At 43.5% G+C, this 23,195-nt stretch overlaps 1 protein-coding gene across 5 annotated transcripts in view; it reads left to right on the top strand.

Annotated features, from left to right (window-relative positions):
* The window catches only part of ADAMTS17 (ADAM metallopeptidase with thrombospondin type 1 motif 17), a 350,286-nt gene that overhangs the window by 272,980 nt on the left and 54,111 nt on the right, over positions 1 to 23,195 (top strand). For all 5 annotated transcript variants that reach the window (XM_081230164.1, XM_081230165.1, XM_081230166.1 and 2 more), the window contains 3 exons: positions 6,066 to 6,223; positions 9,182 to 9,341; positions 11,489 to 11,624. In XM_081230164.1, the coding sequence (XP_081086290.1) occupies positions 6,066 to 6,223; positions 9,182 to 9,341; positions 11,489 to 11,624 (454 nt within the window). The remainder of the gene's footprint in view (positions 1 to 6,065; positions 6,224 to 9,181; positions 9,342 to 11,488; positions 11,625 to 23,195) is intronic.

Genomic DNA, 23,195 nt, shown 5'->3' on the forward strand with positions numbered 1-23,195 from the left:
ATCTCTCACAGTGCCCGGAACTACAGGGACATTGTATAAATGTCCACAGAGAGATAGAAGGGCCCTGAGGGAAACAGACGGTCACCATATGACCTCACATTCCAGGCCATTGAGGAGGTTTGGTTCTGCTTTGGTAGCAAGGGAGAGCGTGTGCCATCTTCATCCCTGCAGAAGTCTCTCCAGCTGTTGAGAGGCTTCTGAGCAACACACACAAAAGCAAGTGCTGCTATATTTGTGACAGGGTTTAAAACACCCAACCTCTGACTGAGGCAGGATCAGCAAGTGAAAATATCCTCCCCAGCAAATCAGAACTACAGACATTATAGATAGAATCAAGTCACTCAGGAATTCCCTTTGTTCTTAACTTTATATTTCCCTATCAAAGCAGAGCATTTGTAATCATCTTAATGGTCCCTGTTGAGTTTCTAGGCCTAAAAATTCTAATTTCAAATATAAACTAATCTCAAAATGCTTACAGACAAAGGGGGCTTGCACATACCATTGATGCCAAAGGATCGAGAGGAACGGGAATTTCTGGGGCCCAAAACTTATTTAATTTGGGAGGCCTTCTTTAAGGGAAAGAATACACTACGTATAGGGCCTTGGAAAGGACTGGTGCACGAGAGGGGCCCCGGAGCTTCAGCCTCCCCGGCTCTCACAGACCCTGCTCTGTGAAGCTTGCTCCGGGGTGGAGGCCGTTACAGATGGGCCAGGAGCGACCTGCACACTCTCTCTTTGGGGCTGACACGGCCCCACAAGCTGGTTCTCTCATCAGACTCCGCACTGAACCTATCAATTCACTGTCAGTGATGTTCAGATCTTGATGTTCCAACAGACCTTCTGAGGCTGCAGTCTTACCCTTTGGAAAGGATGTCAGGTACTAAACTCCAATTTTAGCAGGAAGTTCTGCTTTCTCAGCATGGACCATGGCAACCTGCAAATTTTGAATCCTGCTGACTAAATGACTCACCCCAGAGTCAACAGGCTTGCAGCGATCCCCATGATTCTTGGAACTGCTGGCCTGCTACTTATAATTCTGCCTCTGAGTTTTCATCCCACTGCAAAATGCATGGAGAGGTGTCATCACGATCACACTGTCTTGAGGAAGGGGCACCAGCTTTCAGACGAGGGGTCAAGTGGCAGTTGTAAAGCTGAGACTGTGGTGCCTGGAAGTTTGCAGCCGCCTTGCAGATGGCGGCCGCAGAGCTTGGACAAGCAAAGTGGATGCTTTCTGGAACCATGAGAGCCCCGACCCCGACCACACACATACCCTGAGGCTGTAACAGTATGAGATTTTGCCAATTCAGCAGCCCCAGGCCAGGACCTGCAAAGCAAAGACAGGTGACTTCAGAAGTCCTGGGAGCTCCCAGCAGCGGTATGTGGATGGGAGAGGTCACGGTTCGCATCTCTTCCCATCTCTGCCTTCACAGAGCTCACGTGGATAACTTGAAACCTGTCATGTGGGCACATTTACACCTTGCAGAGTGACGAGCACTATAAATCTAGACTGCTTTCCCCAGAGAGCCTGCCACCAGCACTGCACTGTCTGGCATGTTCCTCCCCATCCTGCTGCTGGCCTTTTCTGGAAGAGCCGGTGAGCCACTGCCTGCCTCTCTCACTTGCCCTCCCCCCTTCTCTGACCATACTCACTCCTCCACGGCCTCCCTCGCCCACCCTGCAGGCCGCCTCCTGAAATGTCACCTCCCCCAACCCCTACTGCCAAGCAGGACACTCCCCTGGTGGTGAGAGGGTGGCACGCCACCAGGCCCAGTGGGGTCTTCGTCTGTCCCCTGTGTCACCCATGGCAGGTGCCTCTGCCAGCAGAAGTGGGGCTTCCCCAGGCGGCCCCCACACCTCTGCGTGGCGTTTCTGTGGATGGGTTTATAATCGGCCCCAGGTGTGCCCTCCTGCACTTTTTCCAGTCCTTCCCACTCTTGACCTCACAGGTGTTTGACTTTTGGCACGGAGGCAGGGTGGTTTTCCGTTTATAATCCAATAAAGTCCTTTTAGAGCACCTTAGAAACAAGGCCAAATGAGAAAGAGCCGCCACATCCTGAACAAAGCGCCGGACGGGAGCAGGGCCCAGGAGAGCCTGGATAGAGTATACCGGGCCTTCTGAATCTCAGGGGGTACGAAGCTACGTTAGTGAGGATCCTAGCATAATTTCTTCCTAGAAATCCATACTAGTGATTTTCTTTCTCAACCTGCCCTGCCCCCATCATGGTTAGTAGTTTTTAAAAACCAACCTCCAAATGTGACATGTGAAAGCCAAACCCAGTTCTCAGTTTCTGTGTTACTGGCTTCAGACACTGCTGGATCCAGGGGCTTAAGATGATATCATGGGAAATAGAGTCTCTGTCCTGGCACTGCTGTCCTTTCTCAGTTGACTTTAATCTAGGGACCTCTTGCCACGTACTGGCAAGACTTACATCAAGTCTCTGGGCAACCTGTGGAAAGAAATCTCCTTCTTCCCAAGGTGAATGAAAGTCTTAGAATTGAATCTTACCTTCCAGGGTTAGGTGATGGACACACTCCTGGAGCTGGGGTGGAGTTTGGGGTCAGCCCCACGTGACTGAGGGAAGAACACATCCCCAAAAGCTCCTCTGGGCGTTGTTACTTGCAGAAGGAGAGAGAAATGGCAGGCAGCAACACACTAGATGCTGCTCACAGAAGCCCTAAGACAGAACAAGGCCAGGGCCCAGCCCAGGGCACTGAACGCAGGAGTCGACTGGGGCATACGCGTGGGCTGAGACAGGAGGAGAGGGCCGCCCCAATGTGCCCCTGGTCTCTGTGTGGGAAATGGGTTCTGTGGGGTGACCCCAGCATGATGGGGGTCAGCAGACAGCTTTACAGAAACTCATTCTGCTCATCTCTCTGATTCTCAGTTTCAAGGGTTCTCAACATGCTCGTGTCCCCACCCCAATGACAATGACAGTGAGCCTTCTCTTTCCTTCTCCACCTCCATAGCCCCTCTCTGTCACCTCCTCTTCCCAGTCAGACTTCCAATATTCCTTCACCTTCCACTTGCTTCTCCACATGGGGCAGGGTACCTTTCTCCCTCCACCACCCTACACAGAAACTGAGCTTAACAAGGAGGCAAGGAGCAACAGCCCGAGCTGCCCACATGCTCCAGGCCACCCCTTCTCCCTGCTTTTCTTGCAGTCTCAGCTCAGGTCTCCTCCTTCAGAAGGCCTTCCCCACCTGCCCCAATCTCTGCCCACACGAGTGTGCACAGGCCCCAGACTGGCCTCTGTCACTGAGCTTCTGGAAGTGTATCGTGTTTATCTGTCTTCTCACCAATCTCCCTTTCAAACATTGAGCTCCCAAGGGCAGGAGCTGTGCCTCCATCACCAGCTACAAGGCCCTCAGAAAAAGGTGAGGGATTGGTGTAGGGACGTGTCGGCTGTTCCCTGTGCTTCCCTGACTTGTTTTTACTGAGGCTTTTCTTTTTTTTATTTAATTTATTTATTTTTGGCTGTGTTGGGTCTTCATTGCTGTGCGCGGGCTTTCTCTAGTTGCGGTGAGCAGGGGCTACTCTTCGTTGTGGTGTGCAGGCTTCATATTGTGGTGGCCTCTCGTTGCAGAGCACGGACTCTAGGCTCACGGGCTTCAGTAGTTGTGTCTCGCAGGCTCTAAAGCGCAGGCTCAGTAGTTGTGGCGCACGGGCTTAGTTGCTCTGCGGCATGTGGGATCTTCCCAGACCAGGGCTTGAACACGTGTCCCCTGCATTGGCAGGCGGATTCTTAACCACTGCGCCACCAGGGAAGCCCCTACTGAGGCTTTTCTTAAAGGTTTCTGTTCCCTCATTTGTCTGTCTGCTACTTCCCACCAGCCCGTACTGATTCTGAAAACCAAATTTACATATGCATGTGCAAGAAACAATTTTCCAAACCTTCAGAGAAATTGAAAGAACAATGAACACTCATACAGCCTTAGCCTAGATACCCGTGTAGCTAACATGACCAAACATACTTTTAAGTTATTAGTTCACTGGAAGCTGTGGAAAACCGTAAGTTTAGTTATTTTTATGAGGGTATGTAGAACGTGAGAACCCCCCCCACAGCAATTTGAGCTTGGAATTTGTTCTCTTTGAGAATATGACATTTGCACATTTCAGTGTCTGTCATAAAACTCTAGACTGATGCTATAACCTAAAGAATGTGGGAGCTTGGTCTGTTTAGGTTCAGATCTCCACATGACAACGTAATAGCTGTATGACTTTAGGCAGGTTACTTAACCTCTCTGTGCCCCCATTTCCACATCTGTGAAAAGAGGGAAATAATCCTTTACCTTAGAGAGTTGTTGGGAAAGTTAAATGGGTAAAAGCATATGGAGGAGCTAAACCAGAGAATGTGCCCCTTAAATGGGGACTTGCAGGCAGTGGCTGAGGAAGAGAAAAAGGCGCAGAAATTGTGAGTATGCCAACAGTCTCGCTTCCTTCCAGTAGCCAGGAAATCTCGATAGTAGGTAGAATTTCTTGAAGGGAAGCATTCGATTCTAAGTGGTAGAGCTTTCTCTTTTCGAAGACTTCCCTGGAGTCCTGTAATCCCCAGCCACTCACTGGGCAGCCACCCTGAGTATGAACCCCCTCCTGGAAGCCATCCTGCTGGAAAGCAGCCCTTCCCAGGTCCCTCGGTTTCTCTTGGCAGTTCCTGTAAGCACAGAGTCCTGAACATGCACCTCCCCCTTAGGGGCCAGGAGAGCCTGCTGGGACAATTGTGTCCTGCAGACAAGGAAGCGGAGGCCAGCATCCCCCAGCTGCTTGTGGCCTGACCAGGACTGGACCCACCGGGTCCTAACCCAGCCAGGGGCTCATGGACTCAGGGTTAACTGAAACCACTTTTGGGTTTCAAGTCTCATTATCCAAAATCAGTATTAAATGTGGGCATTTTATTAATACTTCTGGCCTCATAAGCAGAGAGTAGGGAATGGGATAGCACCTGATTTCGCTGATTGTGGGTTGAGCAGGGTCCCAAGGTGATTGAGAGCATCTGGTTCTCAGGGGACTCTAGCTGCACTGGCAGAGAGCATGGCATTGGACTTGGGGTGCACGGAAAGTTTTATTTTTTGAGTGACATCAAGACTTACTGTCACCCATTTTCATTTGCCACCTCCTCCAAAATGCCAGAGTAGGTTCTAGTTCTTTCTTTCTTTCCTAAATAACAAAACAGCACAAAAAAACAGAATTTCACTGCAGAATGCTCCCTCATGAGAACCACATGACTCTAAAACCTAAGTGAGGAAACAACAAAGAAAGTCACTGGTGAGCACTCAGATAATAATAAATACATAGCTTGTGTGGAAAACCAAATCTTTGCTATGGCCAATCAGCAAGATGTCGATTCCTTGCCAGTTCCAACACACTTTGTATGGAGTGTGAGAGAGCAAAGTGTGAACCCAGCAAAGGCCACAAAGCTGAGGGTGGGAGGGCCCCCACCACCCACAAGACATCGGCTCACTGTTACTGCCACGCCTGTAGGCAGCTCAGGCTTCCAGACTCTCGTGTTTGGTAGAATGACACTTGTTTCTTGAAGGAGCATCTGCTTTACTAATCTAGGGCTGTCAAATCCTTGAGGGGCATTGGAGTTAGGCTGCCCTCTAAAAAGCCCCAGGTAGGTAAGAGTAAAATGAAGGATGAATTTTGCTAAAGCTACAAATCCTGTATTGTAGCCTTGGACACGTTAAAATAGAATCGATTCATCCGGCGGAAAACCCCCTATTCTGTTAACCTCGTGAAATGTGATTGGGCTGTGGCTGTCTCCATTCTCTGGTGCTCCTCCCTGCACCCCCCACCGAGTGAGCTGATTCTGAGACAGCGGCCCATGCTCAGAGGTGCAGGAGTCACGACAACTCTCTCTCGGAGGGTCCTGGGGTCAGGAGCTGTTCTCTCCCTGTGAGCCAGGCTTCTGTTCTCAAAGAAAGCCCCCTTTCTCTCACTGCAGGCCTCCCTCTTCTCCCCTGTGGAGGTAGAGAGTGAGACCTCCAACCCACCGCTCAGGACACCCTGACTCCTTTCAAAGACAGACTGACTCCCCCGATTCCATGGTGTTCCATTTTCTTTCTAGCTCTCAAAGACTCCAGCAAGAGATCCATCAACAGTGACTGGAAGATAGAGCTCCCCGGAGAGTTCCAGATTGCAGGCACGACCGTCCGCTATGTTAGAAGGGGCCTGTGGGAGAAAATTTCCGCCAAGGGACCAACCAAAATGCCTCTGCATTTGATGGTAATTTGCCGTGCTTTTGCATTTGTCTTGAGACCGCCGACTCCAAGAGGTCTACCAGTTGACTTCTTCCCTGAGACCCTGTGGGTAGGAGGTACACCTGGTTCCTGGTGGTTTACCTGGCCACCTGCTGCTCAAGTCTCTCTCTTGGTCTTTTCTTATCTAATCCCTTTGCCACGTGCTTCAAAATTCTGCCCTCTCAAAATTTTGCCCTAGCTCTTTACTGGCAGAACTCCCATCTTTTCCAAAAGGAACCACCTCCAGGAAGGAAATGCTTAGCCATGTGGCCGCCAGGGAGACTTGGCATTATTAAGCAGATAGCCCCACTCACAGTCTATGTTTTAATATCAGATGGCTTAGATTTGCCCCACAATTTGCATATCCACATCGGAAACTACCTTTTGGAAATGAACTGTTGACTCTGTTTCCAAACCAAAACCACTCAGGTTTTCCAGACTCTGCTTGCAACAAGGATTCAGGAATCGAGGGAGAGCCAGATTCTACTGGCCTATTTACTCCCCAGGTGGTCTCGAGAAATCGTGCAATCAGGCCAGATCAGGGCACTCTGCTCTTGTGTGTTGTCTCAGGGAGGACCCCATGCAAACCACTGAAACATCCAGTTTTGCTGCCTTTTAAGAATATGAAAGATCTCCAGGGACAGGAATGCCACCGTTGCCTTCTCAGGGTTCAGGACTTCCCGTGACTAACTTTTCATAGCTTGTGATTATTGATTCCATGTCTCCTTCCAAAGAATGGGAGTTGTGACAGCTTGTGTGTCTGCAATCAAAGCACATTTTGTCCCCCATGCCTGCCAAAGTCTCTACTTGGAAGTTCTTATCTCCCCATTAATTTGTGGTCACGGGCAACCTGCAGCTGTTCAAGATTAGGTGACACCCAAGAGATTCCCAGGCCACTTCCCAGGGACTCTCCTGAGGAGACCAGATCTGCGTGTGAGCAGAGATGTCACCCACAATGGCCCTAACCCTGTTACAATTTCTGATAAGAGTAAGGGGAGCCAGTTGCCACAGATGACATAAACTGTCCCGAAATCTATCAGTGCAACACTCCACACACTAAATCTACTGCAGGTATATACTTGCAAGTTGATTTCTGGGACCTAAGAACCGGTACCTAAGTCATTTCTCTGTGATTAGATTGTTTCCTAATCTAAGTCATTGGAACAAATCCTCCTGTCCTGAGTTAAAAGCAGTCATTCAGAGGGACTAAAAGAGGAAGTAAAAGACAAGATAAAACCCAAGATAGCAGCGTCACCTTTAGCATGTGAATTTGCTTTTCTAGCAAACACCAAGATGGGCCTATTTCCTTTCTTTCCCCAAAGCTTTCATAAACCGTGAGTGAATTGTCAGCCCATTAAAGCAAATGCACAGCCTGGATTCATTCAACCATAATAAACAAAACTCTGGGAAAGCAATAACTACCACAGCTGAAGTTCCTGCCCTCTTGAACATTAATCACTTTTCTCTCTTGAAATATAATTGTTACTACCAGTTTTTAAACCTAGAAACGAGAGGAGCCCATATGCCTCTGAAGGGAAATCTGTTGTCCCCTAACTGAGGTGTGCACATTGCTTGCAGGGTTAGGAGTGCCCGTAGAGCCACGGGGACCTGCATTTGAAAGCAATTATGCACACGCATACAAATTATACGTGGCTACAAAATTGCATGAAATTGGTTTCATATGGATTCTCAATTCACCAGTCTTATTCCCATACTGAGATAATAAAGATCTCTTTTAAAGCCGTTTTTTTTTTTTTTTTTTTTTAAACTGGAGGCATTTTTCCAAATGCATTACTGCAAGTCTCTTTCTTGGAGAAGTGGATGTTTATTCAGTTCGGGCTGCTCTTAGCACCCCACCCCACCCTGCCTGCAACTACAGCCCTTGGAGGGCTGGGAGATGCTTGGGAGGGAGGACGGCTCCTGTCGTCCAGCACACCGTCCACCTGGCCTCTCCAGGCCAGGTGGAGCACCCTCTGCCTCCAGCTCCTGCGGGCCGGCTCTCCCAGACCCCGGGCTGGAAGTGAAGCTGCTAGCTGCTTAGACCCAGGACTGCCCCCTTTTTCCAAGCGTAGCCTGAGGACATACCACCCACACCCAGGCCACTTGAAGCTCCCACAAGAGTGCTTCTTTTGCACCATTACATACACGTAGAGAAATAAAGCCAGTAGAGCACCTCTCTCTCTACAGGGCTAGAAACGTGCATTACCAAACAAAGAGCAGGCCCTTCCAGTTCCCACTTACCAGGATTTCAGAACCAGGGGTCCCCAAGCTGCACGATGATGGCTCCCCTCCCCTCACTCCCAGCTTTAAGCCCTGTGCCAGGCTGTGCCACCCTGTGGGCATCGTCATCATCCTAGCTCCCATGGCAGCAGGAGGGCTCCTACATCCCTGACAGGCATCCCCAAGGTTCCCCTGCAGGGAGCTGTGTCTACCCTTGAGCCTGCCTTACACATAGTAGTGACTGGTGCTCGGGGTGTGAAGAGTGGTGTTCATTTTCAAAGAAGTAGAATAACCCTACTTGTTCAGATGCCTGTTTAGGAAAAGCAGTATATTTGTGTCTTTCTCCCTGTAAGGGCAGCTTCGTGGGTGACTGTGGGAACGGGTACTTTGCTCTGCCTGGAGCAGCTCTCCATGTAAAGTGCAGTTAGGGCCCACAGATTTGCTAATCCCCAAATCCCTCCTCTAAACCAGTCCTCTCTCCAGTGGAAAAGAGTAGAACTCCCTGCCGATGGTTTACATAGGCTTCTGCCCTGAATTTGAGTATCTAGGGAACCCAAGACTGAAATAAAGGTGTGCCCCTGGAATGAACCTGTTTTGAAACCCTGAAAAGAACAGGTTACCCCTGGTAGGGAGACAGCCACAGCACGGCTTGGCTTGCAAGTTCAGCAATCCTGGGAGCTTTCGCTTTATTTCAAAATGGCCTTTTATTTTGCTGCTGATCCAGGTGTTGTTATTTCACGACCAAAATTATGGAATTCATTACGAATACACCATTCCCGTAAACTACACTGCTGAAAATCAAAGTGAACCAGAAAAACCGCAGGACTCCTTGTTCATCTGGACCCACAGCAGCTGGGAAGGTTGCAGTGTGCAGTGCGGAGGAGGTGAGCAGTAGGGTCACGGGCTCGTGGGCTGTGGGTTTTTGTCGAACAGAGAAGTGGATTCAGGGCACTCCGTGGTGGGTGCACAGAGCCTGGGAAAGGCTGGCCACATACCTGTGTTTCCATGGAATGTAACCACGTCCCACTGCAAATCTCTCTGCAAAACACTTGGGCAGAGTCTTCCAAACTCCTCCATGCTGGAGTTGTGCCCAGCTTTGCCTATGGCATGGGGCCCTTGGATGCTGATCCGAGTGGAGGTTTGGCTGATGTATGGTTGTGTCGCAAGTGTGACAGGGGACCCTGGGAATGAACAGAACAGACTTCCATCTGTTGCTGTTTGGTAGAGGGGCGCTGGAAGATGTTTCTGACCCTCAAATACCCTTTCCTTTTTGCCCCAGTGACCAATGGAAATACAGGGAAACCAATGGAACCAACAGTAATACAATGGAAAGAAAACGTCCTCCAACTCCAGTGAAACGTTCAGAGCCTGAGTCCTGGCTTCATGATTTGCCTCCATATGTTAGCAGATGATTTACTCTCTCTATACTGATCAGCCTTCGTGCCCACTGCAGGGAGGAGACTCAAATACTGCAAAAATCAATATGAACAAAAGGCATCGTAGTCATTACTGTGTTGTTTAGGAGGAGCGGTTGGAAGCATTCTGAACTCTTAGCCAGCAGCCCCCTTAGTACAGCGTACTCTGTCACCCTGATGGGACACACAGAAGGGTGATGGGGGATGGATGCAGGATGGGTGAATTTTGATGGACACAGAGTTAGGACAGAAGGTTGACCTGGACTCTGGAATGCCAACCCAGAGGGTGGGCTGGCAGGTGGGATCTGGGCATGGCCTCACCGACACTCGGTCCTGCGGAGCTGATAGCACCGAACTTTTCCACTGGGGCAGCTTGCTAAAAACTAAGCGTGGCCCAAGTGGAAGAGTTAGCAGGCTCCGTTGGCTGGGGGGCAAGGGGGTACTGTTCTGCTGCTGTCACTACTGGCATCCTTTTATGGCTCCCTGACTTCCAGCTCCCTGACCTGCAGTCCAAACAGAAATCTGGCTTGAGGCGGCTCCGTGCTTTCTATGCTTACACAAGTTGAGGGCTCCATAATTTCGAGTCATTTCTCCATGACAACTTCCCCAGGAGACAGATTGGTTGAGGAGTGTGGGATCCATATAGTCATGCTTGACTTCCTGTTAATCTTTTATTATGACACTTCCCAAATAATAACAATAGGAATATAGCTAACATGAAGTGTTAACCCCTGCCAGGTTCTGTTCTAAGCATTTTATATGTATCAATTCATTTTAACCATCCCTAAAGCACCCTAAGGCACAGGGAAGTTAAGCGAGTCAGTCCAGTGGAGGAAACCAAGGCACAGAAACGTGAGGACTAAGTAGTAATCCTATGCTCACTGTGCTAGTGAGTAAGCCAAGTCTGAACCCAGACAGCCTGGCTTCAAAGGCCACCCTTCTAGCTCCCAATCATTCGCCCCCACTCCTAACAAAGTCATGGCCAACTAGTGTGCACGGTGCTTTGGGAACACCCAGAACAATGACTACATCCAGCTGGGGTGACCTGTTAGTGAAGCTTCCCAAGAGCACGTGAGGCTTAGGCACGAGCGGCAGTTGGAGAGACAAATTCTCAGGTTGGGTCTGTGTCCTTCTGACTAGCCTTCCTGTTTCTCACTTCTCTCCAGCAAGTAGGAGTTCTGTAATAAGTAGCCATCATGTCTGGTGAGGGCTGATATACAGTTGTTTAATCAAGACCAGATCTCCATAGACTTTAAACATCAAATGAACAGATACAGAGATTGGCAGTCTTTGTTGGAAATTAAAGACCCAAATCACAACTTTGACCTCAATGAACCCCAAGCTTTCCAAGGACATGGCTGATCTGAAGTGTTGCTTCTTTCTGATCCTGTTCTAGAATGTTTCTCCTGCCCCATGCTGCCCCTGCCATGTCTTACACACCCTCATTCCAAAGATTATGGTTCTCCCTCTCTGACAAACAACAAGGCATTACAATAGTCACTTTAAATGACAAACTGATCAAAAGATGCACCTGAACACTCCTCCATAAGGTGAATGAATGGCCTTACCAGGTGTGTGTACCACGACTTCTCAGTTCTGTGTGGTTTGGTTTCCAGGGGAACGCAGAACCATCGTGTCCTGCACACGGATTGTTAACAAGACCACGACTCTGGTGAACGACAGTGACTGCCCTCAAGCCAGTCGTCCGGAGCCCCAGATCCGAAGGTGCAACTTGCACCCATGCCAGTCACGGTAAGGAGCTGTGTTCTCAAGCTTGGAGCCTCCAGGGTAAAACAGCAATGCCCATGAATGGGAGACAGTGATGCACAGTTAATACCACAGTCTTGATCTGTGTTCCATTGTTGTTGCTGAGTGATTTCTGCTTGCTCAAAATACTGAATATCTGGCTACTAAACCAGAACTTTGATAGAAGTGTACAGTCCTCACTGGAAGGCATCTCATAGGGGGCCATTAATATCATCTTGTGAAAAAAGAAATAGCCATCCCGCACACTTTCAACTGGTACATGTCAACTCCTCCTGCAAATTACCGTGTCTTGGAGAAAAAGGAAATCAGTGTCACAGTATGAGCACCCGTGAGTAGGTGTACATAGGTTAGTGTTTTTGATTGGTCTATTTCAGTGGCTGAAATTAATGTCAGTAAGTTATTTATTGTTTGGGATCCATCAGAACTTCTGTTTCCAACCCTAGCTTTCATGGCCATGTACTTGTGTGCTCTGAAGTGAATTCTCTTGGGTTCTCAGCTGAGAAGAATTGTGTGAAATGTGTTCATCAGTTAAGCCTCCTTATTTCCACTTTAATGGGTCTTTGCATCTGACTCTGTTATATTATGTAATATCACCACTGGCCTCCCGTTCTGCCCTAGGTTGAGGTGCATGGTTTTTGTTTTGTGGTTCTGTGCATCAGGTTAGGCATGTTTAGCTTTTGTAAAGAGGCTGGACTTTTAACCTGGCAGTTTTTTGGGTTTCTTAAGCTTGATCTGTACCACTTGCCTGGTGAAAAGGTTTCACAAAGCATTTAGTTTTCGGGCTGACCCTCTTTTCTTTGTCAAACTGGTAAAATGTGTATGAATGAAAGCGGGAAGACAGGAAGGAAAGTGAGGCGAGACTTGTTTCATTGGTTTTATGTGGTCCTTTTAAAATTAAGAATGAAATCCTACCCTAATGCTGATGGCCATGAGGAACAGCTCACTTCTGCAAGTCCTGAGCATGCTGGGTGTGAACAGCCATCCAGCAAACCTATCAGTTGATTGATCAATCTATCCATCAATCAATCAGTCACACACATGTGGGGTCAAAGAAGGAAGGACTTGCAAGCGTGAAGACTTAAATATCAGAAAAACCACAGTCGCTTTTCCTGAAAGCAGAGAGAGCTGGCTCTTGTGAAATGATTAGAAAGGAGAATAAGTGACTCTAGAAGAGGAGAGGTCAGCATGGGTTCAAGGGCATGATTGAGCAAGAAAGGTCCTAGGGACCCATTCAAGAATCATATTTTACAGTCATTTATGTTTTCATATTGTTTTAGTGTCAAAATATTTTTAAATTATGCACAGAAATGAAATATATGAAACATGAAATCAGAGTTGCTCTGATTGAATTGAGATGCATATATAATGGGGAAGAGTAGCCCAGTGTACTCGGCGTTCCCTTCATCTCACAGTAGGCCCACAGGACGTCTGTGAAACACCAAGGAATAAAGTTTAAAAACTGTCAGTCAATGATTCTGCTTCCCATAATGATGGAGTAGCTCGTATCGGACCAAACCTCAGTATTCTCCTAGAATGATACTCTAGAGCTGTGCTGATCAATATGGTAACCACTAGCTAGCCCAAATGAAGATGTGTTATAAATGTAAAATACATACCAGACTTCAAAGATTTAGTATGGAAAGATATTGTAAAATATCTTAATAATTTTTAATATTGATTACATGTTGAAATAATTACATTTTGAATACATTGGGTCAAATACAATATATTATTAAAATTTATTAATATGTTAAAATCACCTGTTTCTTTTACTTTTTAAATATGGATAGTAGAAAATTAAAATTACATATGTGGTTCATGTTTTATTAATATTGAACAGCACTGCTATAGATTAACATAACATGTACAGTGTTCAGGATACAATTCAAAATTACTAGACATACAAAGAAACAGAAAAATGTGACCCATACTCATGAGAGAAGGCAATTAATGGAAACTGCCTCCAAAATGACATGTATGTTGGTATTAGCAGACAAGAATTTCAAAGCAGCTATTGTAATTATGCTCAAAGACATAAGGAAAAATATGATCATAATCAATGAACACATATGAAATCTTAGCAGCAAAAAGGAGACACTGAAAAAGAACCAAATTTTAGGACTAGAAAATACAGTATCTGAAATTTTTAAAAAATCACTTGATGGGTCTAACAGCAGATTGGAGATGATGAAAAAAAGATCAATAAACCTGAAGACAAAAGAATAGAAATTATCCAATCTGGAAAATGGAAAGAAAAGATGGTTAATAATTTACCTGTGGGAAAATATCAGTCATTTTAAATAAGTATAATTGGAATCACAGAAGGAGAGGAGAGGAAGAATGGACCAGAAAATCATCAATGAATTAAAAACAACCAAAAATTACCCAGAGTTAATAAAAGACGGAAGAGAGGTCACATCTTGAGTACTTCAGCTAGAGCCAGATGAATTCAAAGCTCCATAACAAAGCCCTCTAATCATTATACCAAGTGGGTTGGTGATTTTGCCACCCATAGATTTTCTAGGAGAAGACTTTGTTGCACTGCACAACTAACCAGAAAATCATGTAGAAAAACACCTACAAAAGAGTCACATGAACAAGCAAGAGTTAACAAAGGTGCAGACTCTACATTATTGGTGCCATGGAGCTGCTCTAAGCTTGGACAAAGAACATCGAGCTTGTGTGTGTGGCTCCAGAGTGCTCACAGAGCCCAGGCCTGCAGTCTCGCCATGTTTGAACACAAGTTCAAGCCAAACACACTTTAGATTAAAACTAACTTCAGAAGCACATTCTTAGTGTCTCCTTAGAACAAGGGTCAGCAAACTTTTACTGTAAAGGGCTAGATAGTAAATATTTTTGCTTTGTAGGCCATATTCAATCTCTGCTGTCTATTTTTCGTTTTGTTTTATAATCCTTTTAAACATGTAAAAACCATTCTTAGCTCCTGGGCTGTACAATCTGCAGGCCAGACTTGGCTCATGAGTGATAGTTTGCTGGCACTGCCTTAAGTTATTATCTACCCTGGTTTTGCCCACTGAGATGTTGGGATCACAGCCTCAGCATGAGCCCAAGCTCTGAAGGTACCACCTCAGGGAATGCATTCTCTTATTATACAAAGGAGGGCATATTGTTATACTGAGTTACTTTTTATTGACCAATTATTCAGTACTGTTTTTAAAACTATCCAGCATGGCCCTCAGCACACAGTACAGAGTCAGTAATTTCATTTGTTCAACACGTGTTTATTGAGCATCTTCTCATTCACTAGACCTCGTTCTCGGTACCAGGGTATTTAGAGGTGAGAAAGACAGGCAAGGTCTTTACTCTCAGGTAACTTGATAAATACTAGGTTTCTCCCTCCCACCACTCTCCTTTCTGTCCCACGCCCTCTCATCCCCTTCCCAACTCTGTAAAATCATGTGGATCAGACTTAAAGAATGGACGGGATTTCCAAAAGCAGAGGAGAAAATAAAATTGATAAAAGAGAAGACAGCACCTGGAATTTGCCTCAGAGCCTAGAAAAGAAATGCCTGGATGCCTACTCTAGTCTGGTTTTATTTGTTGGTTTGTTTATCTGTTTATTTTGAACCATCTGACTTTGTACTGTTTCTTAAAGTGAAGTGAAGTGTCATGACTCATCAAAGAGTATTTATTGTTTGGCTAAAGAAACGTGCAATCTGATAGATTTTAAAGCTCTTGCAAATGCCAGTTTTATTTATTTATATACACACACATACATACACAGTATACATATATGTATATATATATATGTACAGATATTTTATATATATATATACACACACAAACATATTTGGACAGTAAAACTTGAGTTATTGCATAGCATGATCTAGTTGTCATGAGTCTTTCTTAAAACTATAGAGTAATATGGATTTAGGCTAGTAAGTGAAGAAGAGTAAAGAGATTGATCTTAGAAAATGAGTGCTAGACAATCAGAGAGAGATGTAATCCGTAAGTGGAAACTGAACTTGGGTCAGGGGGTGGGGTTTGGAGAAGTGTGGGGTCCGGAGGAAAAATGGGTGCTTCAGGGGGTTGGGGGTGGGCATGATTGGAAGACAGAGCCTGTCAGCTGGAAGAAGAGCCCAGAACCCAATGGTGTAAACTTTATTTAAAAAGCAAAAATGCAGCACGCTGTTGAACCTGGCAAGGTGAAAGAGCCTTTCTATATGATTTTTACTCTTTGACCTTTAAAAAAACAGAGATGGTTGTCTTCTTCCCTTGTTTTTCTTTATTTCCCCTGATTCTCCCTGTAATTTTCTTCAACCCTCTTTTTCCACTGAGTTCCCGACAGTTTCCTTTACCTTCCCAACTCACACCATTAACACCTCTTTATTCTAATCCTGCCCCTCACTCTGTGGATACTTCTCTCAAACCCTGCCATAACCATGTGGAGTCTGGAATCTGACACACAGGGCAGATGGCCTCTCTCCAGCATCTAGTACAGCAACACAAACATATTGGCAAACCTGGACCTGACATTGGCAGGAGAGGAAGAAATCACAGATCAGATCAGCTGTCATGACTGTGGCCAGCAGCCTTCACCTAGCTGACTACAGTCTGCAGGGAAGTGGCCCTGCCATCATCTGGCATCTAGAGAGTAGCCTTGTGTGCTAGCTCCTTGAGACCCAGTTCCAGTTTGTCCTGGAGCAAGGAGGGGGGCTATGACAGGGAGATGGACTCATTCTGGAACACATAGCTCATGCTTCACCAGATTTAATATTTTGCAGTCTTGTAGAGCTTATTGGCTACTTGAAAAGGCCTTTCTGAGCTATTAGATATTTCCCTATCATATTTATGATTTGAACTTCTTCCTAGGCAGTATATACTGTACTGTACATTGATTTAGGGTGATTCAAAAAAGAATATTCAATATCTTACTGGCAATTGAATTGAATTGAATAGTTGTCTGCAAGGAAGTGTATTTGGATTTTAAATTTGTCCTCTTTGCTCAATTATTTTAACCAGTTTGCCTTATTTTAGGTTAAAACCAAATGGAATCCCTCATGTTTTTATGAAAGCATGGTCTGTGTGTGTATGTGCTCCTGACTTAAGGTTGAAGCCTGTAACATGTGGCTCTTCAGGGACTCCAAATCTGAAAAGATACCATTGTTTAATCCATTTCTAGCTGGTGTGAAACTTAAAGCTTTTCTTTCCTGCTTTCCTCTAAAATAAAATAGGTAAATCTAATTGTCACTCCTCTGTTCACCATGCCTTGAATGTAGGAGTCTGGAGGAAGCCACCCATGGCACTGCCTGCCCCATGTTTCAGAACAGGAGCCTGCAACTCAGGACTGCTCACCAGTAGGGAGGGCAAGGCCTAGGGTTGTATGTCCCCACAGGTCAGCAGTAAGAGCCTAGGAATCTCTAGAGTGGGGCTCCCATCTCTCAGGCTCGGCCCACTTTCGAGATACTTGAACATGTGGCCAGAGGTTTGGGATGAGGGGTGCCCCACAGTCCATGTGAAGTACAGAAAAAGTGCCTGAGGGGAAAAATGAATAGCATTAGTGATCTATTATATGCCTAATAGGTAGTATGTGAATGGTGAGGAAAAATTTAGTTGAAAGAATTCCAGAACTTCTTTTCAATACTACCCAAATTCTAGAACCTCACTGTATTTAAATTAAATAATAAAGTTTTGAAGCCTTTACTTATTTGTCTAAAGTAGGAAACATCCCAAATGGAGAAAGAAAGCATTTCAGAGTCTTGTCTTGAATTTAAAACTTCTGTTTTCTTCTTTTCCTCCATACCTAAACCCTTTGATCATTTGAACATCCCTCCCTTTGATCATTACAGAGGACAAGAGAATTCCCAGACACCAGTTTCACAGGTAACCAAATTCTCCCATTCAGTAATGCTTTGCTTGTGGACCACGGGGCCCATTAAGAGGTCCTTCTCTTTTCCGAGTTATTAAGCACTCGATATTTGCATTTGATTTTTATGTCACAATTACAGAAAAGGAAAAAATACAATTAGAATTCAAGAACAGAAAGAAATTTTTGGAAGTCACAAATTCACGGAAATTAAATAAAACACTTCCTCAATGACCAGTGGGTGAAAGAGAAACCATAGAAAATTCAGAAAGTACTTTCAGATGAATGAAAATAAAGTCACAACATGCCAAAGCTTAGGGAATGCAGCTAAAGCAATCTTTAGGGAGAAATGTACAGCTGTAAACACCTATATTAAAAAAGATGAGGAATTCCCTGATGGTCCACTGGTTAGGACTCCACGCTTCCGCTGGAGGGGGCACGGGTTTGATCCCTGTTCTGGGAGCTAAGATCCCGCATGCTACATGGCGTGGCCGATAAGATAAGATAAAATAAAATTAAATTAAAATTTCAAGTCAATAACTAACCTTCCACATTAAGACACTGGAAAAGAACAGCAATTAAACCTAAAACAAGTAGAAGGAAAGAAATAATAAAGATTAAAGCAGAAATTAATGAGATAGAAAATAGAAAAATAATAGAGAAAGATCAGTGAAATCTAAAGTTGATTACATGAAGGGAACAAAAAATTGACAAACATTTAGCTTAATTGACAAGAAAAAAATGAGAGAACACTTAAATTACTAAAATCAGAAATGAAAGAGGGGACATTGCTACAGACCTTGCAGAAATAAAATAGATTGTGAAGGAATACTATGAACAGTTGTATGCCAATGAACTGTACATCAATAAATTAGATAATGAGCATGAAATGGACAAACTCCTAGAAAGATGCAAACTACCAAAACTAAATAAAGGATAGAAAGAATAGACCTATAACAAGCAAAGAGATTAAATTACTAATCAAAAAATTTCCACAAGGAAGAGCCCAGGACTGGAAGTCTTCACTTATGAATTCTACCAAATATTTATTTATTTTATTATATTTTTAAATATTTATTTATTTATTTTCTTATTAGTCATCAATTTTATACACATCAGTGTATACATGTCAATCCCAATCTCCCAATTCATCACACCACAACCCCCACCCCCACAGCTTTTCCCCCTTGCCATCCATACGTTTGTTCTCTACATCTGTGTCTCAATTTCTGCTCTGCAAACTAGTTCATCTGTACCATTTACTAGGTTCCACATATATGCATTAACATACGATATTTGTTTTTCTCTTTCTGACTTCCTTCACTGTATGATAGTCTCTAGATGCATCCATGTCTCTACAAATGACCCAATTTCATTCTTTTTATGGCTGAGTAATTCCATTCCATTACATATATATATCCCATATATATTTACCACATCTTCTTTATCCATTCATCTGTCAGTGGGCATTTAGGTTGCTTCCATGACCTGGCTATTGTAAATAGTGCTGCAGTGAACATTGGGGTGCATGTGTCTTTTTGAATTATGGTTTTCTCTGGGTATATGCCCAGTAGTGGGATTGCTGGTTCATATGGTAATTCTATTTTTAGTTCTTTAAGGAACCTCCATACTGTTCTCCATAGTGGCTGCATCAATTTACATTTCCACCAGCAGTGCAAGAGAGTTCCCTTTTCTCCACACCCTCTCCAGCATTTGTTGTTTGTAGATTTTCTGATGATGCCCGTTCTAACCGATGTGAGGTGATACTTCATTGTAGTTTTGATTTGCATTTCTCCAATAATTAGTGATGTTGAGCAGCTTTTCATGTGCCTCTTGCCCATCTATATGTCTTCTTTGGAGAAATGTCTATGTAGGTCTTTCCCCCATTTTTGGATTGGGTTGTTTGCTTTTTTAATATTGAGCTGCATGAGCTGTTTATATATTTTGGAGATAAATCCTTTCTCTGATGATTCATTTGCAAATATTTTCTCCCATTCTGAGGGTTGACTTTTTGTCTTGTTTATGGTTTCTTTTGCTGTGCAAATGCTTTTATGTTTCATTAGGTCCCATTTGTTTATTTTTGTTTTTATTTCCATTACTCTAGGAGATGGATCAAAAAATACCTTGCTGTGATTTATGTCAAAGAGTGTTCTTCCTATGTTTCCCTCTAAGAGTTCTATAGTGTCCAGTCTTATATTTAGGTCTCTAATCCATTTTGAGTTTATTTTTGTGTATGGTGTTAGGGAGTGTTCTAATTTCATTCTTTTACATGTAGCTGTCCAGTTTTCCCAGCACCACTTACTGAAAAGACTGTCTTTTCTCCACTGTACATTCCTGCCTCCTTTGTCATAGATTAGTTGACCATAGGTGCGTGGGTTTATCTCTGGGCTTTCTATCTTGTTCCATTGATCTATATTTCTATTTTTGTGCCAGTACCATATTGTCTTGATTACTGTAGCTTTGTAGTATAGTCTGAAGTCAGGGAGTCTTATTCCTCCAGCTCCATTTTTTTCCCTCAAGACTGCTTTGGCTATTCGGGGTCTTCTGTGTCTCCATACAAATTTTAAGATTTTTTGTTCTAGTTCTGTAAAAAGTGCCATTGGTAATTTGATAGGGATTGTATTGAATCTATAGATTGCTTTGGGTAGTATAGTCATTTTCCCAATATTGATTCTTCCAATCCAAGTACATGGTATATTTCTCCATCTGTTGGTATCATCTTTAGTTTCTTTCATCAGGGTCTTATAGTTTTCTGCATACAGGTCTTCTGTCTCCCTAGGATGCTTTGTATTTCTGCGGTGTCTGCTGTAACTTCTCCTTTTTCATTTCTAATTTTATTGATTTGAGTCCTCTCCCTCTTTTTCTTGATGAGTCTGGCTAATGGTTTATCAATTTTGTTTATCTTCTCAAAGAACCAGCTTTTAGTTTTATTGATCTTTGCTATTGTTTTCTTTGTTTCTATTTCATTTATTTCTGCTCTGATCTTGATGATTTCTTTCCTCTGCTAACTTTGGGTTTTGTTTGTTCTTCTTTCTCTAGTTCCTTTAGGTGTAATGTTAGATTGTTTATTTGAGATTTTTCTTGTTTCTTGAGGTAGGCTTTTATAGCTATAGACTTTCTTCTTAGAACTCTTTTGCTGCATCCCATAGGTTTTGGATCATCGTGTTTTTATTGTCATTTATCTCTAAGTCTTTTTTGATTTCCTCTTTGATTTCTTCAGTGGTCTCTTGATTATTTAGTAATGTATTGTTTAGCCTTCATGTCTTTGTGTTTTTTACATTTTCTTCCCTGTAATTAATATCTAATCTGAAAGCATTGTGGTCAGAAAAGATGCTTGATATGATTTCAGTTTTCTTAAATTTACTGAGGCTTGATTTGTGACCCAAGATGTGATCTATCCTAGAGAATGTTCCATGCACACTTGAGAAAAAAGTGTAATCTGCTCTTTTTGGATGGAATGTCCTAAAGCTATCAATCACATCTAGTCTATTGTGTCATTTAAAGCTTGTGTTTCCTTATTAATTTTCTGTTTGGATGTTCTTTCCATTGCTGTAAGTGAGGTGTTAAAGTCCCCCACTATTATTCTGTTATTGTCGATTTCCTCTTTTATAGCTCTTAGCAGTTGCCTTATATATTGAGGTGCTCCTATGTTGGGTGCATATATAATTATAATTGTTATATCTTCTTCTTGGATTGATCCCTTGATCATTACATAGTGTCCTTCCTTGTCTCTTGTAACATTCTTTATTTTAAAGTCTATTTTATCTGATATGAGTATTACTACTCCAGCTGTCTTTTGATTTCCATTTGCACGGAATATCTGTTTCCATCCCTTCACTTTCAGTCTGTATGTGTCCCTAGGTCTGAAGTGGGTCTCTTGTGGACAGCATATACATGGGTCTTGATTTTGTATCCATTCAGCAAGCCTCTGTCTTTTGGTTGGAGCATTTAATCCATTCACATTTAAGGTAATTATCGATATGTCTGTTCCTGTTACCATTTTCTTAATTGTTTTGGGTTTGTTTTTGTAGGTCCTTTTCTTCTCTTGTGTTTCCCACTTAGAGAAGTTCCTTTAGCATTTGTTGTAGAGCTGGTTTGGTGGTGCTGAATTCTCTTAGCTTTTGCTTGTCTCTAAAGCTTTTGATTTCTCCATCGAATCTGAATGAGATCCTTGCTGAGTAGAGTAATCTTGGTTGTAGGTTCTTACCTTTCATCACTTTAAGTATATCATGCCACTCTCTTCTGGCTTGTAGAGTTTCTGCTGAGAAATCAGCTGTTAGCCTTATGGGAGTTCCCTTGTATGTTATTTGTTGTTTTTCCCTTGCTGCTTTCAATAATTTTTCTTTGTCTTTAATTTTTGCCAATTTGATTACTATGTGTCTCAGCATGTTTCTCCTTGGTTTTATCCTGTATGGGACTGTCTGCGCTTCCTGGACTTGGGTGAATTATTCCTTTCCCGTGTTAGGGAAGTTTTCGACTATAATCTCTTCAGATATTTTCTCGGGTCCTTTCTCTCTCTCTTTTCTCCTTCTGGGACCCCTATAATGCGAATGTTGTTGTGTTTAATGTTGTCCCAGAGGTCTCTTAGGCTGTCTTCATTTCTTTTCATTCTTTTCTCTTTATTCTGTTCCACAGCAGTGAATTCCACCATTCTGTCTTCCAGGTCACTGATCCTTTCTTCTGCCTTAGTTATTCTGCTGTTTATTCCTTCCAGTGTATTTTTCATTTCAGTTTTTGTATCATTCATCTCTATTTGTTTGTTCTGTAATTCTTCTAGATCTTTGTTAAACATTTCTTGCATCTTCTCCATCTTTGCCCCCATTCTTTTTCCGAGGTCCTGGATCATCTTCACTATCATTATTGTGAATTCTTTTCCTGGAAGATTGCCTATCTCCATTTCATTTAGTTGTTTTTTGGGGGTTTTATCTTGTTTCTTCATCTGTTACATAGCCCTCTGCCTTTTCATCTTGTCTGTCTTTCTGTGAATGTGGTTTTTGTTCCACAGGCTGCAGGATTGTAGTTCTTCTTCCTTTTGCTTTCTGCCCTCTCTACCAAGTATTTAAAGCAGAGTTAACACCAATCCTTCACAAACTCTTCCCAAAAGGTGGAATAGGAGGGAACACTTTCCAACATATTCTGTGAAGCCAGTACTACCCTGATACCGAAACCACACACAGACATCACAAAAAAGAATATTACAGAATATTACAAACCAGTATCTCTTATGAATATCGATGCAAAAGTCTTCAACAAAATTCAAGCAAACTGAATCCAGCATCATATTGAAAGGATTATACACCATGACCAAGTAAGACTTATCCCAGGAATGCAAGGTTGGTGTATCATCTGAAAAATCAATTAATGTAATACACTTTATCAATAAAATATTTTTTTAAACAAAATGATCATTTCAGTAGATGCAAAAAGAGACTTTGACAAAATACATGACACTTTCATGATAAAAACACTCCACAAGCTAGGATTGGAAGAGAACTTCCTAAACCTGGTAAGGGATATCTACAAAAAACCCATAGCTAGCATCATATTTAATGGTGAAAGGCTGAATGCTTTACCCCTAAGATGAAGAATAAGGTGCGATATCTGTTCTTGCCACAGTAGGGCCCACGGCAAGCTTAGAGGGAGGGAGTTCTCCATGGTCATGTCAGAAAGGGAAGTGCTGGTTCCGTGTGGGGCTTATGACTGCATGGTCCTTCACCAATTCACTTTTG

This window comes from Mesoplodon bidens (genome assembly GCF_964165515.1).
Source record: "Mesoplodon bidens genome assembly, chromosome: 3".
Taxonomy (NCBI): Eukaryota; Metazoa; Chordata; class Mammalia; order Artiodactyla; family Ziphiidae; genus Mesoplodon; species Mesoplodon bidens.